Here is a 26092-nt window from a genome sequence, read left to right as displayed (position 1 = left end):
GTAAAGTGGTAATCAGATCTACAGAGCTGATCAGATTTGGATTCCATTTTGTTCCAAGACACCTTTGTATGTGGTATTAGGGACTTCCATCAAGAGGTACATCTGTCTGGTTCTTCTTTGTTTTCTAGTTTCTATCTTGATTAAAAACAACCACAACCACAAAACTGTGATGTTTACACTGCCATGGGACAAACAGAATTGTGATTTACCTTTTGTAACTTATGTGGCTGATTCCCCAGGTTCTTCTGCAGTGTGAACTAACCTGTCCCCAATGGTTACAGGGTTTTCCTTCTGGGATTCTGAGACATGGCTAGGAGTCAAACGGAGAGCAATGTCTTCATGTGAGAGGGCCAGTGAGGGTAGGGGACAAGATTTCAAAAATACCTGACTCAAGCTATGGACGCAGGAAAACTGTGTTTGAATCCTCAGGCAAGGCTCAGCTGGGTAACCATGGATAAGGAGCTTAACTTTTTTGACTCTCAGTTTCCTCAACCCTATACTGTGATAAATAATAATCTCTCCCAAATAGGGCTTACAGTGGACCTTTTATTATTATTGTAATTATTATTATTATTTTCTTTTTTTGGCCACACCACACGGTATGCAGGATCTTAGTTCCCTGACCAGGGATCGAACCCATGGCCCCTGCAGCGGAAGCGCAGAGTCCCAACCACTGGACTGCCAGGGAAGTCCCTGTAGTGGACCTTTTAAATCTTGTGGTCACCCAGCATCTTTTTGAAAACCCCTCCTACACAAGCCAAGACAATTTCTCATTACGAAAATAGAAGGTACAATAAAAGATAGATTCTTCTATCCAGCCTCCTGTGTAGTTAGGGCATAGGTATGTGGTCCAGTCTTTTCCAATGAGATGCAGCTGACTTTGATTCAGAAGAGAGATATATGAGGAAGAGGATGCTGCAGGGAGTGGCAGGAACTCAGAGCTTTTGTGGGGCATTTGGAATACTTGGAGTGGAGATCCTTTCTGCCTTATGACAATGCCCAGTGGTGGCAAAAAACAGGTGCTTTGCTGATAACAGTCCTGGGGTAAAATTGGCTTATTGTTCCTGGCTATGTAGCCTTCAAGCCCAATTCTCTATCCTGCTCAGAGACTGTGTGAGCTATTTATACCCTTAAATACATTCCTTTGCTGTTTAAACCGGTCAGAGTATATTCTTTTACTTGCAGCTAAGTTCCCTGACAATTATGGGGATTCTAAGATGTTGCTAAATATGGTGTCTAGTATGAGGAAGGGAGGAGTCAAACTCTACCTGAAGCCTCTGGCCTTCTAGGTAGATGACATAATGCATTTTATTATTGTTTACGGCAAACTAAGTTGGGTTTTCTGTTCTTTGTGCTTAAAAGCATCTGGATTGATTTCCGTGTGTACCTTCAGTGCCTGGTTGTACCTAAATATGCTCAATATGTGTTCGTTCGTAATCACCTTTTAAAAATTACAATATAGGTAATTCCCTGGTGGCACAGTGGTTAAGAATCTGCCTACCAATGCAGGGGACACGGATTTGATCCCTGGTCCGGGAAGATTCTACATGCCTCAGAGCAACTAAGCCCGTGCTCCACAAGTACTGAGCCTGCGCTCTAGAGCCCACGAGCCACAACTACTGAAACCCATGCGCCTAGAGCCCATGCTCCACATTAAGAGAAACCACCGCAATGAGAAGCCCGCGCACCGCAACAAAGACCCAACACAGCCAATAAATAAATAAATAAATAAATAATAAAATAAAAATTACAAGATAATGGACATACAATAAACTGTACATATTTGAAGTATATCATTTGAGTTTCAACACATGCAAACACCCATGAGTCCATCACCTTCATTAGGCAATGAACCTACCCATCATACCTAAAAGTTTCTTCGTGCCCTTTTGTAATCTCTCCCTCTTTCCTTCCACCCCAACCCCAGGCAATCACTGATTCCTTTTCTGTCACTTTCTAGAATTTTACATAAATGAAATCAAACAGAATATACTCTTTTTGGCCTTCTTTCACTCAGCGTAATTATTTTGAGGTTCATCATGTTGTGTGAATCAATAGTTTGTTCTTTTTAACTGCTGAGTAACATTCTATTGTATGGATATACCATAATTAGTTTATCCATTCTAATGGTGGTTATTTGGGTTGTTTCCAGTTTGGAGTTATTACCAGTAAAGCTTCTATGAACATTTGTGTAAAGTCTTTGTTGGGGAATTCTCTGGGTCCAGTGGTTAGGACTCTGCACTTCCATTGAAGGGGGCGCAGGTTTGATCCCTGGTCTGGGAACTAAGATCACACATGCCCTGCGGCACAAAAAAGTCTTTGTGTGGACGTGTTTTCATTTTTCTTGGGTAAGTATCGAAGGTATTTCATTTTTAAAGAAAATGCCAGACTGCTTTCCAAAGTGTTCGCTATTTTACATTCCCACCAGCAGTGTATGAAAGTTCTACTTGCTTCACATCCTTGCCAACACTCAGTAAGGTCAGTTTTTTAAAACTTTCTAGCCATTCCAGTAGTACATCATTGTGATTTTACTTTGCGTTTTCCTAATGACTAATGATGTTGAGTATCTTTTTCAAATATTTATTTGCTATCTATGCATCTTCTTTGATGAAATATCTGTTCACATTTTTTGCCCATTTAAAAAAATTATGTTGTCTTCTTATTGAGTTGTAGAAGTTCTTCATGTATTCTAGTTACAAGTCCTTTCTTAGACATGTTTTGCAAATACTCTCTCCCAAACTGTGGCTCAGCTTTTCATTTGTAAGTGTCTTTTGAAGAGCAAAATTATTTATTTTAATGAAGTCCAATTTATCCATTTTTTTATAGTTTGTATTTTTTGTGTCATATATAAGAAATCTTTGCCAAACCCAAGGCCATTACTATTTTCCCATAAGATTTATATTAGCAACTTTGTAGTTGTAGCTCTTATATTTTTTAGGCCTGTGATCCATTCTGAGTTAGTTTGGTTACATGGTGTGAAGAAAAGGCCAAGGTTCATTTATCACAGCAATTATTTATTATGTACTCTTTTTAAACTTTTCCCCCAGTTTTACTGAGATATAATTGACATATAACATTGTATTTGTTTAAGGTATACAACATAATGATTTTATATATGTATATACCGCAAAGTGATTACCAAAATAAGTTTAGTTAACATCCATAACCTCACAAGTTATAAATTTTTTTCTTGTGATGAGAAATTTTAAGATTTACTACTCTCTTAGCCACTTTCAAATATATAATACAGTATTGTTAACTATAGTCACATGCTATACATTAATCCCCAGAACTTATTCATCTAATAACTGGAAGTTTGTACCTTTTGACCACCTTCATCCCCATCCCACTCCCCGCACACACATTGTTTATTATTTGGGTCATCTGATTTAGTCCTGACATTCTTTGAAGTAAGTATTATCATGCCCGTTTTACTGATGAAGAAACAGAGTCTCAGAGAGGATAATTACTTTGTTGAAGGTCTCTTCTCTAAGTTGTTTTGATAGAAATTTACATGTAATTCTCCCTATTATATTTGAGCGTTTTTTTTTTTGGCTGCCCGGGAATTCCCTCTCCCTACTATATTAATCGCCATTACCTTCCTATTAAAAATGTGAATAGAATTGGTGTGTCCGTTAGGATTCTTTGATTGCAAACAACCAGAATCACCCAACACTTAACCCTAATGCCTAAGGATGTATTGGGTCCCCTGACTCCAAAGAGTTGGGCTGGCTTCCCTACCAAATCAGGGCTCCAGTGATGTCCCTAGGCCTTGGCAGATCTCTGTCTCTCTCTCTGCTTGGCTCTGCTCTCCTTTTTTCATTGGCTTCCTTCTCAGGCTTCAGGTAGAAGCCCAATGATGGCAGCAGCTTTCAGGGTCGAGACCCACCAAGAGGATCATCTGCCTTGTTCCCAGTAGCCCCAGCCTCCTGCTTGCTAACTTCAGACCCTTGGCTTCTGGAGGTACACCCAGGAGGAACGTAAGACAAAACCTTTCTGAAATGTACAAAAGGGCCGCTTCTTTAAGCCTGTCCACGCAGCACCCGCATCAGAACCACCTGCGGGCATCTGGTAACAGGCAACTTTCTGGGCCCAAGCCTCTGTTCCTGCAGGTTGACTTATGAGGCCCCAAGAAGGAGAGAGATTCATCAGGGAGCCAGGGCTGATCTAGGAAGAAAACCCAGGGAGGAAGGGAGAGAGAATGAGGGGCAGGAAACATGTCCAGCCTCAGCTCCAAGGGCTCCCATGTATTTTCCCTCTGGCTCCCGTATCAAGAGAAAAGGCCAGTGCTGAGCCCAGCAGGAGGCTTTGGAGGGAGGTGGCTTCCTGCTAGCTAGGGCCTCTGAGTGTGCTCTGAAGGCTCAGATTGCCGCCTCTCACCTCCCAGGGAGGCTCAACATAGCAGGCATCTCAGGTCTCCCAGCCTCAGGCACAGACATCTTCTGTTAAAGGAGGAAGCGTGGCTAGGGGAAGGAGCTGGGTGGGTCAAGCTCTAGCAAGTATGAGAGCTGCCTCCTTTGAAAGGGCTCAGGAAGGTGGGGAGGAGTGCATAGGCAGGGTAAACTAGATAGAGCCTGATCCACTAGGGAGGGAGGCAGAGGGAGGCCAGGACCTCAGTCATTGAGGAGGTAGGCACCTACCTTCCCTCTGCCCCACAGAACCTGTTCCACTGCTGTCTTTAGTTCCTCCCCTGGGCCAGCCAAGGGCCTCAGGGGTAGAGGTAGGTGGGCAGAGGTGATGGGAGGAGAAGCAGACAGGTGATAGGAGGGAAGAAGCTGCCCAGCCCTGGGGAACAGATGTCTGCAGGAGAGACAGGTGCCCAGTGCAGGCAGATGCAGCTTTCCCATGATCACCTGCTCCGGAGCCAGAGGAGTGACCCTGTCCATCAAGGGATGGGCACTGCCTCCTGGTTTCATTAATGCCATTTTATTATTTATTTTTCATTTTTTTGGCCACACCCTGCAGCATGTGGGATCTTAGCTCCCCGACCAGGGATCAAACCCGGGCCCCTTGCAGTGGAAGTGCAGAGTCTTAACCACTGGACCACCAGGGAAGTCCCTCATTAATGCCATTTAAAAAAAAAAAATATATATATATATATATATATACACACATATATATATTTTTTAGCTGTGTTGGGTCTTCATTGCTGTGCAGGGGCTTTCTCTAGTTGCGGCGAGCAGGGGCTACTCTGTTACAGTGCACGGGCTTCTCATTGTGGTGGCTTCTCTTGTGGTGGAGCACGGGCTCTAGGTGCGTGGGCTCAGTAGTTGTGGCTCACGGGCTCTAGAGCACAGGCTCCATAGTTGTGGCGCATGGGCTTAGTTGCTCTGCGGTATGTGGGATCTTCCTGGACCAGGGCTCGAACCCGTGTCCCCTGCATTGGCAGGTGGATTCTTAAACACTGCGCCACCAGGAAGCCCCATTAATGCCATTTTATACTTCCTCAGCCCATAAAATGTCATCTTATGGCCACTACATCAGCACAGTACTTGTTTGGTTGGTTAGCTGTAAGATTTAGAAACAATGCAGGATGGGACTTCCCTGGTGGCACCGTGGTTAAGAATCCCCCTGCCAATGCAGGGGACACGGGTTTGATCCCTGGTCCAGGAGGATCCCACATGCCGCAGAGCAACTAAGCCCGTGCACCACAACTACTGAGCCCACATGCCACAACTACCGAAGCCCGCATGCCTAGAGCCTGTGCTCTGCAACACGAGAAGCCACTGCAATGAGAAGCCCATGCACTGCAACGAAGAGTACACTGCTCGCCACAATTAGAGAAAGGCTGTGGGCAGCAACAAAGATCTAACATAGCCAAAAATAAACAAATTTTAAAACTTATTTAAAAAAGAGAAAGAAAGAATGTAGGAACAGTCTTCTCGTCCCAAACTCTCATTGTATAGATGGAAGACTGAGGTCTGCAAGGGGCAGGGCCATGAAGCTGTTTAATATGCTTATCGCCTTCTCTCATGGAGCACTGTGGTAGAAAAGTCCCCTACTTTAAAAATTATTTTATACATGCACACATACATAATATACATATGAAATATATATTTCATAATATTTTGGTTAATTTGATATTTCAAAAACTCATAAGGCACCCAAAAAAATAAGTCTTCTTCTCATTTCTATTCTTGGTCTCCTGGAATAACTAAGCCCGTGCACCGCAACTACTGAGCCCACATGCTGCAACTACTGAAGGTCGCGTGCCTAGAGCTCATGCTCCCAACAAGAGAAGCCACCACAATGAGAAGCCTGCGCACCATGACAAAGAGTAGCCCCCGCTCGCCGCAACTAGAGAAAAGCCCGTGTGCAGCAATGAAGACCCAACGCAGCCAAAAATAAAATAAATTAAATAATTTTTTTAAAAAACCCACTTAATTTTAGTACCTAGCTGCCTCATTCTTTTTAACAGTACGTAATATTTAATTGTATGGCTGAAGCATAATTTATTAACGACCCTCCTATTTAGGTTCCAAACATTAACTATGAAAGCTATGGTCCAGTGAATATCCTGGTGCATATTATGTACGTCTTTTGGCACCTGTATACCTGTAGGGTAAATTTCTGAAGTGGAATTGCTGGGACGAAGAGTTTTTGTTTTTGTTTTGAATTTTATTTATTTTTTTATAGAGCAGGTTCTTATTACTCATCCATTTTATACACATCAGTGTATACATGTCAATCCCAATCTCCCAATTCATCACACCACCACCACCACCCCCTGCCGCTTTCCCCCCTCGGTGTCCATATGTTTGTCTCTACATCTGTCTTTTTATATTTAATTTTTTGATAGATATTACGAGTTGGCCTTTTAAAGAGGTTGTGCCAGTTGACTTTCCCACCAACGATGTGTGGTGGGACCTGTTTTCAGACACCCTGACCAACATGAGTTCCCTTTTTTTTTTTTTTTTTTTTTGCGGTACACGGGCCTCTCACTGCTGTGGCCTCTCCCGTCGCGGAGCACAGGCTCCGGATGCTCAGGCTCAGCGGCCATGGCTCATGGGCCCAGCCGCTCCGCGGCATGTGGGATCTTCCCAGACCAGGGCATGAACCCATGTCCCCTGCATCGGCAGGCGGACTCCCAACCACTGCGCCATCAGGGAAGCCCATGAGTTCCCTTTTGTTGGTTTTTTTGTTTTGTCTTGCTCATCAGATAAGTGAACAATGGTATCTTCTAGTTTTAATCTACATTTCTTATGTTATGAATGAGGTTGAGCATCTAAGAAACACAGACACAGTTTGTAACTGGAGTGGGGTCTGGCCCCTACCCCAGCCTGAGTCACCGTGCCTGTCTTCCTCACCTCAGCTGATGAGAGCTGGCAGGGCAGCCTGGGCCCCAGCCCTCCCAAGAGCTGTCTTCCCCGCCCCCTCACCTGCGATGAGTAACAGTTTCTTCTCCGTGACTGGAAGAGGCATGTTTTATTCAGGCACCCTGGTTTGTCCGGCTTTTCTGTCCCTGAGGGTTGGGTCTTGGCCTCTGATGCAAAACAGAGGAGTTGCAGCAGAGAAGTGGCAAGATGAGACCTGCTTTTATTGGGAATGGAGCTGGGGTATATGGGTAGATGGGGAGGAGGCTGCAGTAGTTCAAGGTGAGGGCTGATGAGCCCGAGCTAAGCAGTGGGGCCCTGGGACAGACCCAGACGGACAGACTAGGTGCCGAGGAAGAGGGAGAGACAGAATGGTGATGGGGGTGGAGTCAGGATGGCAGAGGAGGAGTGAGTTGAAGCTTGCCTGTGGGATGGACAAAGGAGATGAAAAAATGTTTGTTGGATGAATGTCCTCCCAGTGGCCATAGGATTGAAGTGGTCACGTGTTCAACAGAGGGATGGTTAATTCAGCCAGTCTGGCCACAACAGGTTAAACCAACTCTGGGGCGTGTCCTGCTGCTGGCTTTCTGCAATGACACAGTCTGGTTTCCTGGAAGACAATTAACACACAGCTAGCTTTACTCCTGATTTACCACCTGGGTCTAGCTTCTTCTGTGATGCCTCCTGCTGTCCCTCTGGTGCAGGGAATGTGGGTTGGGGAGTGGGCTGGTGGCCAGACCAGCAAGGGCTGGAGGAGGAGCAGGTAAACTGGAGGTGGGGGGAAGGGGGAAACAGGGGTCCACCGACCCCAGCCCCCATCCAGGCTGCTGGCTAGAGCAGAAGGTCAACCAGGCCTGGTGGCCACTGCCCTTTTCAGGCATGTGTTCTAGATCCTTCTCCTACTTCAGCCCATGTTTCTTCCACAGGCTCTCACCCCGTGTGTCCCAGAGTTCTCAGTCCCAAATGAAAACTCTCAGGTGGCAACAAGAAACCCATTATCAGTACCTTAGTCTCTCTTTTAGGGTCTGCAGATAAATTTGAATTTCAAATAATAAATAAATTTTTTAGTATAAGTATATCCCAAATATTGTATGGGACGGACATACTTATATACTTCAAAAATAAAAAGAAAACCACTCATTTGAAATTCTCCTTTAACTGGGCATCCTTTTTTAAAAATTTGCTAAATCTAGGGACTTCCCTGGTGGCGCAGTGGTTAAGAATCTGCCTGCCAATGCAGAGAACACGGGTTCGAGTCCTGGTCGGGGAAGATCCCACATGCGGCAGAGCAACTAAGCCTGTGCGACGCAACTATTGAGCCCGCGCACCTAGAGCCCATGCTCCGCAGACAAAGACAAGACAAGCCATCGCAATGAGAAGCCTGCGCACCGCAATGAAGAGCAGCCCCTGCTCGTCTGCAACTAGAGAAAGCCCGCGTGCAGCAGCAAAGACCCAACGCAGCCATAAATATTTATTTATTTATATTTTTAAAAAAAACTTTCTTTAAAAAACTTTTTTTTTGCTAAATCTGGCAACTCTGCCAGCCCTCCCCCAGCGGATGGAGACAGCCACTGCCACCTGACCTGTCACTGGCCCAGGTCCTTTAGTGCACGGGCACCAGGGGCTTTACTTCCATTCGCCAGGCACATGGCCACACGACGACCCTCTGAGGAGGGAGTTCAGTCCCCTCTGGGTGAGAAAACTGAGGGTCGGAGACACGAAGTGACTTGCCTAAGGTCAGACAGTAACGCAGGCGCAGAGGCAGAATCCGAGCCCCGGCTCGGCCAACTCCAAGTTCAAGCTATCTGCCCTCCCCACTCAGTTTGTCAAACCACCTCCTCTCCGAGCAGGAAGGGCTAAGGGTGGGCTTCCGCCCTGCAATTCACAGAGAGGAAAAAAGGCCAACGCGGTGGAAGCCCCCAAGCCCGGAACAGACAAGATTTGGTGCTAGAATATTCAAAGCGATTTTGAAACCAAGCGCCTCTTAGTAATAACAATACCAACCGCGGTCATTTGCATAGCTCTCGGCAGTTGACAAAGGGTGTCTCCAGCAGTCGATTAGAATAATAAAGAAAGCAGATGGGAGAGGGAACGCCTGCAGGACCACTCGGCAGGCCCGGAGACTTTTCCAGAACTCAGTCCGGGTGTGGCGTGGGGAAGAAGGGAGCGGGGAAGGGAAGAGAGGGAAGGTGGGGTGCATCCTCTCGGCCGACTTCCAGGAACTCCGGGGTTAGAGAGCCGGAGCCCCAGGCTTGGGATGAAGATCTGGGCGGGACTCAGAGCCTGGCGATGCCCCAGTGGGCGTGAACGTGTGGGGGTGATCAGTTCCTGACACTTCCTGTTGGGCTGTGTCCCCGTGTGTGCGCTCAGCCAGAGGCTAAGGTGACCGGGTTGGATTTCGATGGCAGGGGACTGGGAGCCCGGCCCGAGGGTGGGTCCGGGACGGTGGGTCAGGGACGGCTGGAGGGGAGGGGCTGGAAACCCCTACATGGGGTGGGGTGGGGGAGTGGAGGTGGGGGTGGGTGGACAGAGGTTGGGGAAAGTCTGGTCAGAACGAGACTTATGTAAATTAAACCTTATTTTCCCCTTGACCCACAGAATCCTTTTGGATCGCACCTGAAGTTCTCACCTGCAGTTGCTAGATAGAGGCTGCTAGATACTTGAGTTTTTCTTCTTTTTATATGCCACGTGTTGCTGGTGGGGGGAGGGTCGCGGTTGGAGTGGCGTTAGAGGTGAGGGATGTGCTTTAGGCTACCTGGGGCTTAAGGAGTGCCGGGAACCTTAGGGAATCTTTCTGAAAAGCTAGAAAGGAGAAAAGCTGGGTAGAGAAGGGGAGGGGAGGGGAGGGAAGAGAAGGGAAGGTGGTCCCTGAAAACTGGGTTCACCTCTTGGTGGGTATCACAACCAAGCCAAAGATCGGGAGAAGGAAAGATTTATTACTTGCAGCAAGTAAGGAAAACATGGGGGATCTCTCCCAAAGCAGTGTCTCCAAGAACAGCAAAATTGGGGAAGTTTTAAGCTAAGAGTACATGTGTATTTATGAGGGCGCTAGAGCACAGGAGAATTCAGCATAGAATTGGGGCAAAGGGCAGCAGAGTCCAAGCCTTAGTTGATTGAAGTCAGGAGCGTCAACATCATCATTCTGTCCTCCACCTGGGTGGGGCGTTAGCTCCTGCAGAACGCAAAGATCCGTTATTACCTATATCCCTTGAGGAACCAGGACCCTGCCCCGAGGCTGCACTACTGTTTCAGGGCAGCCTCCCTTGTTTCTGCAATTCCCTCCCTTAAGATCATTAATTACTGAGAACTGTTTGAGGGCAAGCATTGTGTCCAGGCTTAGATTACAAAATGGCTTTGGCCAAAATGGATTCTCTTATGTCAAGAAAGCCATTCCTGGTTCTCTTTCTCCAGGTACCACACCCCCCTGCCCCGCCCCACAACCTATCTGCTTACAAAGGGAGAAAGAAAGAAAGAAAAAAAGAAAGGAGGGAGAGGAAGGAAGGAAGGAAGGAAGGAAGATATACGGGTGTGGATAAGGATAATCTCCCCCTCAGTTTCTGGTTTGATAACGTTATTTTTTTTCTTAGTTTTCTCCTCTAAGCAGCTGTGTCCAAAGTGTGGTCGTGTTAAGCTGACAAGAGGGCAGAAGATATACTGATTTGACCCCCTCAAGTTAAAATTTTATTTCAAATCTTCTGCAAAGGGAGATACTTTGAAAAAATCTAGTGGAAAGATTCCCTCTGGGTAGAAACATTTGATATGAAAAAAATTGTTAGTTAATTGTCATCAAGCTGGACTTAAAAAATCTGGGTAAGCAACATTAGCCTGTTTGCCAGATGGAAGATGTTTGTGTGAATACATCTAACTTCCAGAGAAGAAGGTCTTCTCAAGTATTTTTATCAGGAATACTAGGGACTTCCCTGGCGGTCCAGTGGTTAAGGCTCTGTGCTTCCACTGTAGGGGGTTCGATCCCTGGTCGGGGAACTAAGATCCTGCATGCCTCGCGGCTCGGCAAAAAAAACCCAAAAAACAAAAAACGAAGGTTCCAGGAATTACATTGGGCAAAAAAGTTCTGCCCCAGATGGGTGTGGGACGTTTGGCACAGTGAGGTCGTCCCTGGGCAACTGGGCTCCCCAACACGTACCCAAGGGAATGGGGTACGTAGGTCCATCAAAAGACACGGGTAGCTCACACCACCAGCCCTCTGGGGCACCCGCACCCCACCCCCGCCCTCACCGCCTCGTGCTGTACAGCACACTAGCCCAGCTGGGCCCCCTGGGCCCGAGTGGGGAGCTGTTTTGCTTTAGTTTCGGTTCCCAGCAACCCCTCCTCCCCACCTACCACACTCGCCCACCTGGAGCAGCAGTAGACGGGATGGCCGGAGAGAAGGCAGCCCTTTCAGTATCTGTGGGCATCTGCTGCATCTCGAAGCCTCAGGCCCGAGAGCTGCCACCTGGCCGAGCTCAGAGCTCTACCTTGTTTCTACAGCTTTCTTGCTGGTCAGACGGGCTTCTCTTCTTCCGGAGTCTTCAGGAACCTCCCCTATCCAGCCCACCTGTTTGTGGCCTGGCCTCCTCGGAGCACTGTGAGGCCCAGGTGAGTGGGGTCAGCACTTGGGTGGCCCTTGAAGGGAGGAAGTGGGACTAGTGATGGGGCACCTTCTCTCAGGTAGCGCTGTCTGTGCATGGGATGAATGGCTTCAGGAGATAGGGAGCTAGCAGTTCTTGGGAGTTTAAGCACAGGGGCCAGACACTTTCCAGAGATTCTGTGGAGAAAATCCAGCCACTGACAAAGCCTGTGGTGTCCTCACCTGTGTCTCTACTGTCCCACCTCCATGAGAGGTTGGAAACTTGTGAGGGCATTTCTAGAGCGCTACTAGCGGTTTGTGCCTTCTAGGGTTTTGGGACCAGGAATACTAAACTCATGCAGTGGGTTGGGAGTTGGGCCCATCAAAGGAGAATTATCTCTATTGAAATACCAATAGTGGAAATTCCCTGGTGCTCCAGTGGTTAGATTCCAAGCTTTCACTGCTGAATGCCGGGGTTTGATCCCTGGTAGGGGAACTAAGATCGCACAAGCTGCGCAGTGCAACCAAAACCAAAACCCTCACAAATACAAAGAGTGACTCTCTGAGAAGCACTGGTGGGGTTGCACTGGGTGACTTCTGAGGGACTTTATTTATTTATTATTTATTTAATTGGTTGCACCAGGTCTTCGTTGCGGCACGTGGGCTCCTTAGTTGCAGCACGCAGGCTACTTAGTTGTGGCATGCGAACTCTTAGTTGTAGCACGCATGTGGGATCCAGTTCCCCGACCAGGGATTGAACCCAGGTCCCCTGCACTGGGAGCGTGGAGTCTTATCCACTGCGCCACCAGGGAAGTCCCCTGAGGGACTTTAGATGTGAGTGGTTGCCATTTTAACATCCATTGTAGGTGATATATGGAATCCTGGCAAAATTACCCCCAAAGAAGAGGATTCAAGGTCTAGGCACACAGGGCGTGTATGTGTGTATGTCCAGGCATACATGGGGGTATTGTGCATGCACAGGCACACTTGAGTGTTCACAGTATGGACAAGCACACACAGGTTTGTACATGCACTGTAGGTACACACGCACACTCACACATGCACACAGGTTACAAACAATCCTCTGGGAAAACTCTGACCAGCCCAGTGATGGGTGTAGTGAGCTGGGCAGGGAGATGGGGGAAGAGAGGAGCAGGGAAGGGAGGAGAGGGGAGGGGAGTCCTGGGGGCAGTGTGGGTGGAGAGGCTGCATTTGGGGACCTCAGGTGACACAGCAGCCCCAGTTCCCTTTCTGGGAACTCAGCCTCTCCCTGGCTAGAATCAAGCCTCTCCCTGGAGCTCTGCCCACCAGCAGATTTGGAGCCAAGAAGATGCCGTTCAGTTTGAGTGATGGAGTCAGCTGGTAGTTGGCTGGCACAGGTCCCTTGGGTTGATTTAGACATGTGTCCATCCCCTGCCTCCCACAAGCCTCCGCAGTGGGACCAAGGGTGCCTGCAGGCAGATGACTGAAGGCTCTTCCGCTGGTCTTGAGCATCCCTTTCCTGAATCATTGGCTCTGCCACTTGCGCTCCACCCCCTCCTTGCCTGCCTCCTGCTGACAGCCTGTGTCCGCCCCCTGCCCTTCCTCCAGCTTGCTGTCCTCCTTCACCATCATTCCCACTCACCTGAGGATTCAGCTGTGTCCCATGAACCTTCACCTGGCCCAGCCCATCCCCCTGCAACAGGTTTCTAGGTTTGTCTTGGGCCATATGTGAGACCCAGGCTGAATGAAGTTGCTGTGCCCATGGGGACGGAAGCAGGGAAGGGGTTCAGAACATCTGAGGCAGAGAGAAGCCCCTTGTCCTTAACAGCTTAAGACACAATTGTGGGCATAATTAACACATAGGTACTTTTTTTTTCCTTTTTGGCTACATGGCATGCAGGATCTTAGTTCCCTGACCAGAGGTTGAACCCACGCCCCCTGCAGTGGAAGCCCAAAGTCTTAACTGCTGGACCACCCAGGAAGTCTCCCACAGGTACTCTTAAAACATCACATTTAAAAAAATCACCGCTTACAGGTGCATGTTCCGGTTCAACTTCAAGAGCAGCCCCCAAACACGGGCACACACAGAGCTGTGCATGCACCAAGGGTGCCCCTGAGCGCTCACAGTGCATCCGTTGTCTCCAGCAGCTCGCTAGGCCAGTGCTCTCTTTCAGCTGTGTCTCTCTACTGCTCCCTGAAGGGCAGAGACTGCCAAGCCCAGCTGGAGAAGGAGAAGGGGGGGTGGGGTGTGAAGCATCTGCACCCCACTGGAAAGGCACAGCCTCCAGTAGCAGTTGGGCATACCTTTGGGCATAGTTTTCCAGGAGGGAGTAGGTAGGGTGGTGGGCTGGAGCTGGCTCTTCTGGGCTTGCAGGTGCTGTGTATTTAGTAATGTTGCAAGTCTGGACATGATGGGAGTACTTGTACCATGGCAATTGACAAATGCTACAAGTCCCCCTCCCCACTCAGTGGGTTAAACATTTCCCCAGAACACAACTGGAACAGGAACAGAATTGCCTTGTTTGCCAGATTCCTGTGAAAGCTCTCAGCCTGACCTATTGTGCCTGTCATGGGCAGGAGAAAGGCCAGGGGGTGGGAGTGAGTGTGGGGAACAGACATTTCTATACCTGTGGGTGGCCTGCGTTAAGTGGAACAGGGACCTCACCCTCTGACTGTGATGCACCTCGGCACCCAACAGTTGTGACTGTTCCCTTTGCCTGGAAACCCTTTCCTGCTTTCTCTATCACAGTCTGACCTTCAAGGTGCAGCTAGATCCTGCCCATTCTGGGAGGGTTCCTGGATGCCCTGCAGGTAGTGGGGATGGGGTCTGGAGCCCAGCCAGGGCCCTGACTCTGCCACTTACTAGCTGTGTGGCTTTGGGTGACTTAACTGTGCAGAACTTTGATCCCTTCCTCTATAAAATAGGAGTAATGGTGGGGGAGATAAATTAGGAGTTTGGGGTTAACATATATACACTACTATATATAAAATAGGTAAACAACAAGGACCTACTATATGGCATAGGGAAGTATACTCGATATCTTATAATAACTTATAATGGAAAAGAATCTGAAAAAGGATATATATATATATGCACACACATATATAACTGAAAAAGTGTTGCTGTACACTTGATAAAAACACAACGTTGTAAATTCACTATACTTCAATTAAAAAAAAAAACTTTCAGGAATTCCCTGGAGGTCCAGTGGTTAGGACTCACACTTTCACCGCAGAGGATGTGGGTTCAAACCCTGGTCAGGGAACTAAGATCCTGCAAGCCACGCGGTGCTGAAAAAAAAAAAAAAAAAAAAAAAAAGGAGTAATGATATTTATGCCAACACAGTGTGAGCATTGACCAAGGCCACCTGTGGGACACACATGGCACAGGGCTGGCACAAAACTAACATTTGATAAATGGCAGTTCCTTTTCCCTCCTCCTGTCCAACCCATGGCAGATTGCAGACACCTCTGTTTAGCCTGAGTCACGATAATTGTAAATGCTCCAACTTGGCCAGATTGGCTGTCAGATTGGATTATAAAAAGAATCCAGATTCATGCTGTTTACAAGAGAAAACATCTAAAACGAGGATATGGAAGGTTGAAAATAAATAGAAAATACTAACCAAAAGAAAGCTGGTGTATATCTACAAATATCAAACAAACTATTATTTAAGAAAAAAAATATTTATGAGGAAAAACAAGAATATGTACATTACGATTACAGGAACAACCTGCTAAGATGAAAAATTCTCAAGTTGTATTACCTAATAATATATCCTTAAAACATATAAAGCAAATATCAAGAACGTGAAAAAAGAAACCCATGGGAGAATGAGAAAATAATTTTGCAAATCATGTAGTGATGAGGGATTTGTATCTAGAAAATAAAGAACTCTTACAACTTAACAATAAAAAGACAGGGAACTCGCTGGTGGTGGTCCAGTGGTTAGGACTCCATGCTTTCACCGCCCTGGCCCAGGTTCCATCCCTGATCGGGAACTAAGATCCCACAAGCCATGTGGCCAAAAACCAAACCAACAAACAAAACAAACAATAAAGAGAAAAATAACCCAATATAAAAATTGGCAAAGGATTTGGATAGACCTTTCTCTGAAGAAGATATGCAAATGACCAATAACTACATAAAGATGTTCAACATCATTAGTCATGAAGGAAGTGCCAATCAAAACTTCAGTAAGGGCTTCCCTGGTGGCGCAGTGGTTGAGAATCCGTCTGCTAATGCAGGGAACATGGGTTCGAGCCCTGGTCCGGGAAGATCCCACCTACCGCGGAGCAACTAAGCCCGTGCGCCACAACTACTGAGCCTGTGCTCTAGAGCCCGAGAGCTACAACTACTGAGCCTGCGCGTCTGGAGCCCGTGCTCTGCAACAAGAGAGGCCGTGATAGTGAGAGGCCCGCGCACCGCGATGAAGAGTGGCCCCCGCTTGCCACAACTAGAGAAAGCCCTCGCACAGAAATGAAGACTGAACACAGCCAAAAATAAATAAATAAATAAAAAGCCAAGCATTTGAAGGAAAAAAAAAAAAAACTTCAATAAGTAAGATACTACTTCACACCCACTAGGATGGCTAGAATCAAAAAGGCAGACAACAAATGTTTGCAAGGATGTGGGGAAATTGGAACCCTTGCATGTTGCTGGTGGGAATGTAGCATGGTGCAGCTGCTGTGGAAAACAGTCTGGCATTTCCTCAAGCTGTTAAAAATGGAGCTGCCATTTGATCCAGCAATTCCACTTCTAGGTATATACCCAATACATTGAAAACGTAGGTTCACACAAAAACTTGTACATGAATTCTCACAGCAGCATTAGTCATAATAGCCAAAAGGTGGAAACAACCCCGATGTCCATCAATGATGAATGCATAAACAAATCATAGTAGATTCCCTACAACGGAATATTATTCAGCCATAAAAAGGAATGTAGTACTGCTCCACGTGATGACATGGATGAACCTTGAAAACACTATGCTCAGTGAACAAAGCCAGACACAAAAGGCCAATGTATGATTCCATTCATATGAAATGTCCAGAATAGGCAAATCCACAGAGACAGAAAGTAGACTGGTGGTTGCCAGGGCTGAGGTGGGGGGTAAAGGGGAGAAGCTGGGGAAAAATGGGGAGTGACTGTTCATGGGTACAGGGTTTCTTTTTGTGCTGATGAAGTGTTTTATTACTATAATTATTATTTTTATGTTTTGGCTGCACTGCACAGCTTGCAGGATCTCTGTTCCCCAACCAGGGATTGAACCTGGGCCACAGCAGTGAAAGCCCAGAATCCTAACCACTAGGCCACTAGGGAACTCCCTGAGGAAATGTTTTAAAGTTGATCGTGGTGATGGTGCGTAACTCTGAAAAGACTAAAAACCATTGAATTGTACAATTTTAATGGGTGAATGTGTGGTATGTGAATTATATATCAATAAAGCTGATTAGATAGATAGATATGTAAATTCGCCTTTGCTTTATTCTGCCCCCCCTTACCACCCCACCCTTTGGTTGTGACTTTAGTTGAAGTGTGTGGGTTTCTTTTTTTTTTTAGATTTTATTGGAGTATAGTTGTATTCTGCCTTTTTTTTTTTTAACATCTTTATTGGAGTACAATTGCTTTACACTGGTGTGTCAGTTTCTGCTTCATAACAAAGTGAATCAGCTATACATATACATATATCCCCATATCTCCTCCCTCTTGCATCTCCCTCCCACCCTCCCTATCCCACCCCTCTAGGTAGTCGCTGATCTCCCTGTGCTATGCGGCTGCTTCCCACCAGCTGTCTATTTTACATTTGGTAGTGTGTATAAGTCCATGCACCTCTTCTCACTTCGTCCCAGCTTACCCTTCCCCCTCCCTGTGTCCTCAAGTCCATTCTCTATGTCGTCTGCGTCTTTATTCCTGTCCCGCCCCTAGGTTCTTCAGAACCTTTTTTTTTTTTTTTTTGGATTCCATATATATATGTTAGCATACGGTACTTGTTTTTCTCTTTCTGACTTACTTCACTCTGTATGACAGTCTCTAGGCCCATCCACCTCACTACAAATAACTCAACTTCGTTTCTTTTTATGGCTGAGTAATATTCCATTATATATATATATGTGCCACATTTTCTTTATCCATTCATCTGTCGATGGACACTTGGGTTGCTTCCATGTCCTGGCTATTGTAAATAGAGCTGCAATGAACATTGTGGTACATGACTCTTTTTGAATTATGGTTTTCTCAGGGTATATGCCCAGGAGTGGGATTGCTGGGTCATATGGTAGTTCTATTTTTAGTTTTTTAAGGAACCTCCATACTGTTCTCCATAGTGGCTGTATCAGTTTACATTCCCACCAACAGTGCAAGAGGGTTCCCTTTTCTCAGCTCCTCCCCTCTTGCCCATGGGTGTTTGACAAGGAGCGGGAGGCTGTGTTCCCAAGTCTTGCATCAGTCCTGGGTCTGAATATACCCCTGAAAGGATGCCCCCCTTCTCTTCGGGGGCTGGATCGAATCAGGTGAGGATGAGCGTTCTGGCAAGAGGCATAACCCCTCTCGCGTTAACCATTTTGACCACTTGGATGTGTGCAGAAAAATTCATTCTCACTGAAGATCTGGGGTCTTTTTTGGTGCGGGGGCCCACACCACGTGGCATATGGGGATCCTAGTTTCCCGACCAGGGACCGAACCCATACCCCCTGCAGTGGAAGCACAGAGTCCTAACCACTGGACCACAGAGAAGTCCCAAAACTTGGGGACTTGGAGAGTCACCCCCCAAGCCACAGTCATTTCCTCTTGTCTCTGGTTGCCTCTCTCCTTCCTCTCCCAGAACCCAAACTGATCTCTCCCTGGACTCAACACTTATAGCAGTGTGTTGAGCCTATTCTGTGTGTGTGTTTTATCCGAAGGAAGAAAGTGCAGACCTTGCACAGATCAGTGCCTCTCCCTGAGGCTCTTCTGTTTCATAGATGCCTAGGACCCCAAGCGGCTCCTTACAGGGTTTCCTCTAAACCAGGGGTCTGCAGACTCTGACCTGTTAGCAAAACTGGTTGGTGGCCTGTGTTTGTTGAACCCTGACTACTAATGGTCTTAACATTTGTTGGTTTAGAAAAATACACTTCCCCTCCTCCTCCAGGATCTCCCCAACTCACACAAGAGGAATTCTGTGGAACATGATTGTTTCTGCCTCATCGCAGACATGGTGATAATGAAGTCACACTGTCACAGGAGATTTCCTGTTGAATGTGTGGGCACCCTGAGCGCACCCTGGGAAAGACATGTCCCTGTCCCAAGAGAAGGGCCCCTGAGAGCAGAAGAAGGAGGAACAGGGTACCCTCTTCCCCTTTTCCATCTTCCTTTCCTCCCACCCCAATTCTGCTACAGAGGAAGAATTTGAATTAGAACCTGGACAATGAGTCTACACCCAGTGGACAGATGGGAAGACTGAGGCCCCAGCCCCGGGGCCTTTGCCTGGCTGGCTGAGTCACTGGAGACCCCTGCCTCTAGTAGGCATGTGCTGACTCCAGGTGTTCTTGGAGACCCTCATAGCGGTGAGCTGACCTGTTTAGCCCTCCCATCCAGCCTTGGAACTACCCTGCCACGGATCTCTTAGCAAAGAAGTTATCTTTAGCAACACCTGGTGGCCACTGACCGTCATAACTCTGATTTGCCTTAAAGGCTGATTGATCCTCAGAAGCAAAGAGCTTATCCAGTCACATAACTTTATTTCATGGAGAAAGTTCAGAGAATAGCACTGACCTACCAGAAGTGACACAGCAATTCACTCCCTTCCTTATTAACGTGTGAATGAGCCCAGCATGAGCGCCAGGTACTTAGCAGCTGCTAAGACCCACGGCGGGAAAGAAAGAAAACAAACAAGAAAACTATCAGGGACTGTCCTGGTGGCCCAGTGGTTAATACTTTGCCTTCCAATGCAGTGGGTGTGGGTTCAGTCCCAGGTCGAGGAGCTAAGATCTCACATGCCTCGAGGCCAAAAAACCAAAACATAAAACAGAAGCAATATTGTAACAAAATCAATAAAGACCTTAAAAAAATAGTCCACATCAAAAAAACAAAAAACAAAAAACCGGGGAAGCTGGGACGAAGTGAGAGAGTGGCACTGACATATATCCACTACCGAATGTAAAATAGCTAGCTAGTGGGAAGCAGCTGCATAGCACAGGGAGATCAGCGCAATGCTTTGTGACCACCTAGAGGGTGCGATACGGAGGGTGGGAGGGAGGGAGATGCAAGAAATACAATGTAAACTTGCTGAACTCATTTATTAGTTCTAAAGGTCCTTTAGTGGATTCCTTAGGGTTTTCCATATAAAAGATCATATCATCTGTGACCAGAAATAGTTTTAATTCTTCCTTTCCAATCTGGGTACCTTTTCTTTCTTTTTCTTGACTAATTGCCCTGACTACAACCTCCACTAAAATGTTAAGTAGAAGTGGTGAGAGCAGACATTCTGGTCTTATTCCTGATCTTAGGGGAAAAACATCCAGTCATTTACGATTAAGTATGTTAGTTGTGGATTTTTCATAGATGTCCTTTTTCAGAATGAGGAAGTTCCATTCTATTCTTAGTTTGAGTGCTTTTAATCAGGCAAGGGTATGGGATTTGTTAAATGCCTTTTTTTTTTGGCATCCGTTGAGATCATATGATTTTTGTTTATTGATGTGATATATTACATTAATTGATTTTTGAGATATTAAACCAACCTTGCATCCCTACGATAAATCCTGCTTGGTCATGGTGTATAATTATTATTATTTTTAAATTTTATTTATTTCTGGCTGTGTTGGGTCTTCGTTGCTGTGCACAGGCTTTCTCTAGTTGCGGCGAGTGGGGGCTACTCTTCATTGCAGTGCGCGGGCTTCTCATTGTGGTGGCTTCTCTCGCTCCGGAGCATGGGCTCTAGGCACACAGGCTTCAGTAGTTGTGGCATGTGGGCTCAGTAGTTGTGGCTCACGGGCTTAGTTGCTCCGCGGCATGTGGGATCTTCCCAGAACAGGGATTGAACCTGTGTCCCCTGCATTGGCAGGCGGATTCTTAACCACTGCGCCACCAGGGAAGAATTATAATTCTTATAATTTAAAATATTATTATTGTTTTAAGCCATAAAATTTGGGCATACTTTGCTAAGCAGCAACAGATAATTAGTTCACGCTGCTTGGTGTGGGGACCATGGGCTCCTTGCCCCCTTAGTTGCCAGGGGAATGTGGTCAAGAGTGAGGCAGTTGCTTGCTGCAGTATCTGTTCTCTTAGGCAGCTATGAAGGCCTCATCTCTCCAGTGGCTTGGTGGTGGGGTAGTCTCACGTGGAGCCAGGAGCCAGGAACTCCTGCTTCTCTTTGGTGGTGTGAGTGTTACAGCTGGGCACGGGACACCTAGAGGCAGAGCTGGAACTAGAACCCGAGCTTCAAGTCCCTGGGTCTCCAAATTCTTTCATTGGGAGTCACGACGCAGCTTGTCCTCCTGTCGCTTTCAGTTATGCTTGAATACATGGGGAAGAAAGGCGTTGTCTTTTTGCATGAGGGTCTAGGTTGGCCCCTGGAAAATAAATTGCCCTAAATAACAAGAGAGTCAGGGCCTCCAGCTTAACTTTTTATTTTTATTTTTGGCTGTGCCATGTGGCAGGTGGGACCTTAGTTCTCTGACCAGGGATCAAACCCGTGCCCCCTGCAGTGGAAGCGCAGAGTCCTAACCACTGGACCACCAGGGAAGTCCCTGGTGCCGTGTACAGCTCAGGCAACCACTTAGGCTGTGCTCCACTCCTCACATCCTGGTCCACGCCAAAAGGGAAGGGAGCTGTGAACACTAGCACAGGGATTGCTTCCCCAGGGCTGCCGGAAGCCCCACAGAGGGGTGTCCTTGTGTGCAGAGAGCTCCTAGGTGCCCTATACTTGAGAGAACATTCTGTGCACAAGCACGCCACCCTCTGCATGATCCCCAAAGAAGTGTGTTGGGTCATGTTTTCAAAAGGGGACAGAGTTCTAGCTATTTGCTAGTAAAGGCTGGAGCAACAGAAATACCTCAGCTGAGCGGCTTCCCTGGTGGCTCAGTGGTTAAGAATCCCCCTGCCAATGCAGGGGACATGGGTTCGAGCCCTGGTCTGGGAAGATCCCACGTGCCGCAGAGCAACTAAGCCCATGCACCACAACTACTGAGCCTGTGCTCTAGAGCCTGCGAGCCACAAGTACTGAGCCCACGTGCCACAACTATTGAAGGCCGCACGCCTAGAGCCCATGCTCTGCAACAAGAGAAGCCACCGCAATGAGAAGCCCGCGCACTGCAATGAAGAGTAGCCCCCGCTCACCACAACTAGAGAAAGCCAGTGCGCAGCCAAAAATAAGAATAAATAAATAAATAAATTTTAAAAAACAACAAAAAAGATATACCTCTGCTGAAAATAATTAGTCCCAGGCTGGTGCAGCTGGTCGCCTAAGAGGCATGTTTCATTCACTCATTCAGAACATCCATTCTGTCTTGCTGCTCTGGTTAAGGCCTGGGCCAGACTCTGGAGGAGGCAGAAAGAGTGCCTTTCCTTTGAGGGGCTTACTGACTCATGGGAAAGAGAGAAAATCCCAATAACGAGCAGTAAGATTCAGGATAAAGATAAGTACTCAGCCAAGCCTGCAGGCTTCCTGGAGGAGGTGACCTCTGAGTGGAGTTTGGAAACACCAGTAGGAGGTGGTATCATGAGCCCAATGGGTGGATGTTGAAAGCTCAGGGAACACTGAGAGCCGGGGGTTGGGGAAAGTTTAGAAAATTCCCTTCCTTTTTTTCATCTGTCTCTGCCCACTTCCTCTTTCCCTCTCCCTTTCTTCCTTTCCTTCTCTTTTCCCATTTTCCCTTTAGTTTGGCAGCCTCCCTCAGCCTCACCCTGCCCCCAGTTCAGGCCCACCACTCACCACGGCTAGGTGCCTATTAACTGCTAGTCCTTGTATTCATAGCTTCCAAGGAAAAGGAGGAATTTTCAAAATTGCTACCAAATCAAGAAAGCCCAGGGAATTCCCTGGAGGTCTAGTGGTTAGGGCCCGGCTTTGATCCCTGATTGGGGATCTAAGATCCTGCAAGACTCGTGGTATGGCCCAAAAAGAAAAAAAACAAAACAGGGGAGCCCAGGTGAAGAGGGGAAGTGGGCTTTTGCAGTCACAAAATCCTGATCTTTCTGGTGTAGCTGCACCCATGCAGCACCGGCAGCCCTGACCCTGCCTCAGCCACAGGTATAGCACATGGTAGGTCATGTTTATCTTGTTTTGTTTCATAGCATTATTTTTTGGTGTGATCATAAAAACTATACAGGCCACTACTTTTTCTTTTTTAATATTATTATGTAAGTGAGGTACTGCAGAAAATTTAGTATATACAAATGAGACAGTAAGGTAGTACAGGGAATTCCCTGGCGTTCCAGTGGTTAGGACTCAGTGCTTTCACTACTGGGGCCTGGGTTCAATCCCTTTTTGGGGAACTAAGATCCCCTAAGCACGGCCAAAAAAAAGATAGTATAGCAAAAAGGAGAGGAGCACAGAGTTCAGAACCGGGTGGGGCAGTTATTTAGCCTCTTTGGGGCTGTTTCTGATTCTAAAATTATCACACCCAATTCACAGGTAGTTGGCAGGGTCCAGCACATGGTGAGTACTATTTGATATTTGCTATTATGACTATTGGCAAGTAAAGAAAAAAGAAAAGAAAAGAAAGGAAAAAAAGTACCTATAATTCTAGGAGCCTGAGATAAATACTGTTAACTCTTTGGGATATATGCTTCTATACTTTTGCCCTGGGTATATGCTTTATAAAAATGGTCGGTTCTGGGCTTCCCTGGTGGCGCAGTGGTTGAGAGTCCGCCTGCCGATCATGGGGACACGGGTTCGTGCCCCGGTCCGGGAGGATCCCACGTGCCGCGGAGCGGCTGGGCCCCTGAGCCATGGCCGCTGAGCCTGCGCGTCCGGAGCCTGTGCTCCGCAACGGGAGTGGCCACAACAGTGAGAGGCCCGCGTACAGCAAAAAAAAAAAAAAAAAAAAAGGTGGGTTCCATAATGTGGGATACAATTTGATCACAGCTCTTATTTTCCCAGTTAATCACTCATGATTGCATGTGTCTCATTAGCAAGAAATCCAGGATCTTTAGACCACCCTGAATTATCCATGAACTTTGGGGGTTTATACTATGCCTGGAATAGTTCATGACTGCTGTTGCTTCTTATGGCCACATGGTGTCACTATTGGAGCCTGATCCCAACCAGTCCATAGGACTTGCTGGTGAAGGATGCCCTTGTGTCCTTTTGAAAACCGGCTAAACTCAGCAAGGGGCTCGCAGGCTTGAGATCCCAAGCCTGTGGCTCTCAGTGTGTAGCAGCTCTCTTTCCTGTACACTTCCCCCTAGTTAGTGTGCCCGCTAGCTTCAGGAGCCCCAGGTTAGGACAGTGTTTCCTTTTCTCCTTGGGAACCCACACCAGGGGCTTGTTTAAACCCTCCAAATATAAAGGGTCACATGACACCCCCTTATCCTGGGAGTGTGGTCACTCCCTCTTGTAGGGCACCGAAGTGGTTAGCTTTCTGTGAAAGATGTTGTTTGCTCACCCAACGGCTACTTTCCTACTTCTTCTTTACTAACGGAGGCAGCCTCCCACGGGGCCCACCTTCCCAGCTTCTCTTGCAGCTGGGTCACAGACATTGGCTCAAACCTGGCTGGAGGGTCTTGAGGGGATGCTGGCTGGGGGATTTCTGGGGAAGATTTTCCTCTCTGATAAATACACATGAATATATTTCAGGAGAAATCTTCCTTATTAGGACTTCCCTGACCATCCAGTGGTTAAGACTTCACCTTCCAATGTAGGAGGTACGGGTTTGATCCCTGGTCAGGGAGCTAAGATCCCACATGCCTCTCGGCCAAAAAACCCAAAACATAAGCAGTATTGTAACAAATTCAATAAAGACTTCAAAAATGGTCCACATTGGGCTTCCCTGGTGGCGCAGTGGTTGAGAGTCCACCTGCCAATGCAGGGGACATGGGTTCGTGCCCCGGTCCGGGAAGATCCCACATGCCGCGGAGCGGCTGGGCCCGTGAGCCATGGCCACTGAGCCTGCACGTCCGGAGCCTGTGCTCCGCAACGGGAGAGGCCCGCGTACAGCAAAAAAAAAATGATCCATATCAAAAATATCTTAAAGAAAAGAAAAAAAAAGAAAAGAAATCTTCCTTCTTATATGTGAGAGGGCCAACCTACAGACGAAGGCTGAGGTAGCCAGCCTTCAAGAAGATCTCCAGGTAGCTTTGCCTCCTGGTTTCCATGCCCTTGTGTAGTCCTCTCGTGCAGTGAATCAGGGCTGGCCTATGTGACCGATTAGAATACAGCAGAATGCAGACTTAGAGGGCTAGATTGTGAAAGGTATTGAAGTTTCTGCCCTGGTTCCTATTGGATTGCTCCCTCTGGAGGGAGCAAGCCACCACACTGTAAGGACACATAACCCCCTGTGAGGACACTCAGGCAGATCTGCAGAGAGGAGTCAACAGCCAGGGCCGACTTGCCAGCCATGTGGGTGAACCATGGGGGTCCTTGGAAGTGGACCCTCCAGCTCCAGTCAAGCCTTCAGATGAGCACAGCCCCAGGTGACATCTCACTGCACCACATTAGAGACTGAGCCAGAACCCCCAGTAAGCTGCTCTTGAATTCCTGACCCATTGAAGCCATGAGGGATAATAAATATTGTTGCTTAAAGCCATACATTTGGGGGGGGGTTGTTATACAGCAATAATAAGTACTCAAAGGCCAACACTATAAAGATTTCAGAGAGGAAAGATGGAAAACACTGGCGTGTTCGATGACATCATGGTGCCACTGAGTTCTCCCATCCAAGTACTAACCAGGCCCGACCCTGCTTAGCTTCCGAGATCAGATGAGATCGGGTGTGTTCAGGGTGGTATGGCCGTAGACCATGGTGCCACTGAGTTAACCAACCCTGAAACCTCCTACTTCCCATCCCTTTGAGTGAGAGACGTACACACAAACTGCAAAGCTGAGTGGACCTTCTAGGGCCATCCAATCCCTCCACCACCATGGCCACCAATATTCAGATAGGGTAGTTGAGGCGCAGAGAGGGAAAGCCTCTTGTTTGCCTCTCGTAGTGTTGGACCCCAGGCTTCCTACGTGGTCATCCATGACTCTGTGTTGCCCCCCGCCGGCCTCCTGCTCCTGGGACGTGATGTTCTCCTGTTTTATTCCTAAAATGC

General features: G+C 47.4%; 1 protein-coding gene and 1 pseudogene across 1 annotated transcript in view; both read right to left on the bottom strand.

The window, feature by feature from the left end:
- The window catches only part of UBE2G1 (ubiquitin conjugating enzyme E2 G1), a 132007-nt gene extending 122460 nt beyond the window's left edge, over positions 1 to 9547 (bottom strand). The window contains exon 1 of the mRNA XM_089900589.1: positions 9318 to 9547. Coding sequence (XP_089756715.1) covers positions 9318 to 9513 — 196 coding nt within the window. The 5' untranslated portion in view covers positions 9514 to 9547. The remainder of the gene's footprint in view (positions 1 to 9317) is intronic.
- Positions 9548 to 25678: 16131 nt separating this feature from the next.
- Positions 25679 to 25796, bottom strand: LOC115803608 (5S ribosomal RNA; annotated as a pseudogene).
- Positions 25797 to 26092: the final 296 nt, after the last annotated feature.

Source organism: Delphinapterus leucas, chromosome 19 (assembly GCF_059928025.1).
Source record: "Delphinapterus leucas isolate spDelLeu-1000000601 "Yukka" chromosome 19, BTC_Dleu_Yukka2, whole genome shotgun sequence".
NCBI lineage: Eukaryota > Metazoa > Chordata > Mammalia > Artiodactyla > Monodontidae > Delphinapterus > Delphinapterus leucas.
The sequence above is the reverse complement of the archived record's forward strand: the minus strand, read 5'-3'. Positions and strand labels throughout refer to the sequence as shown.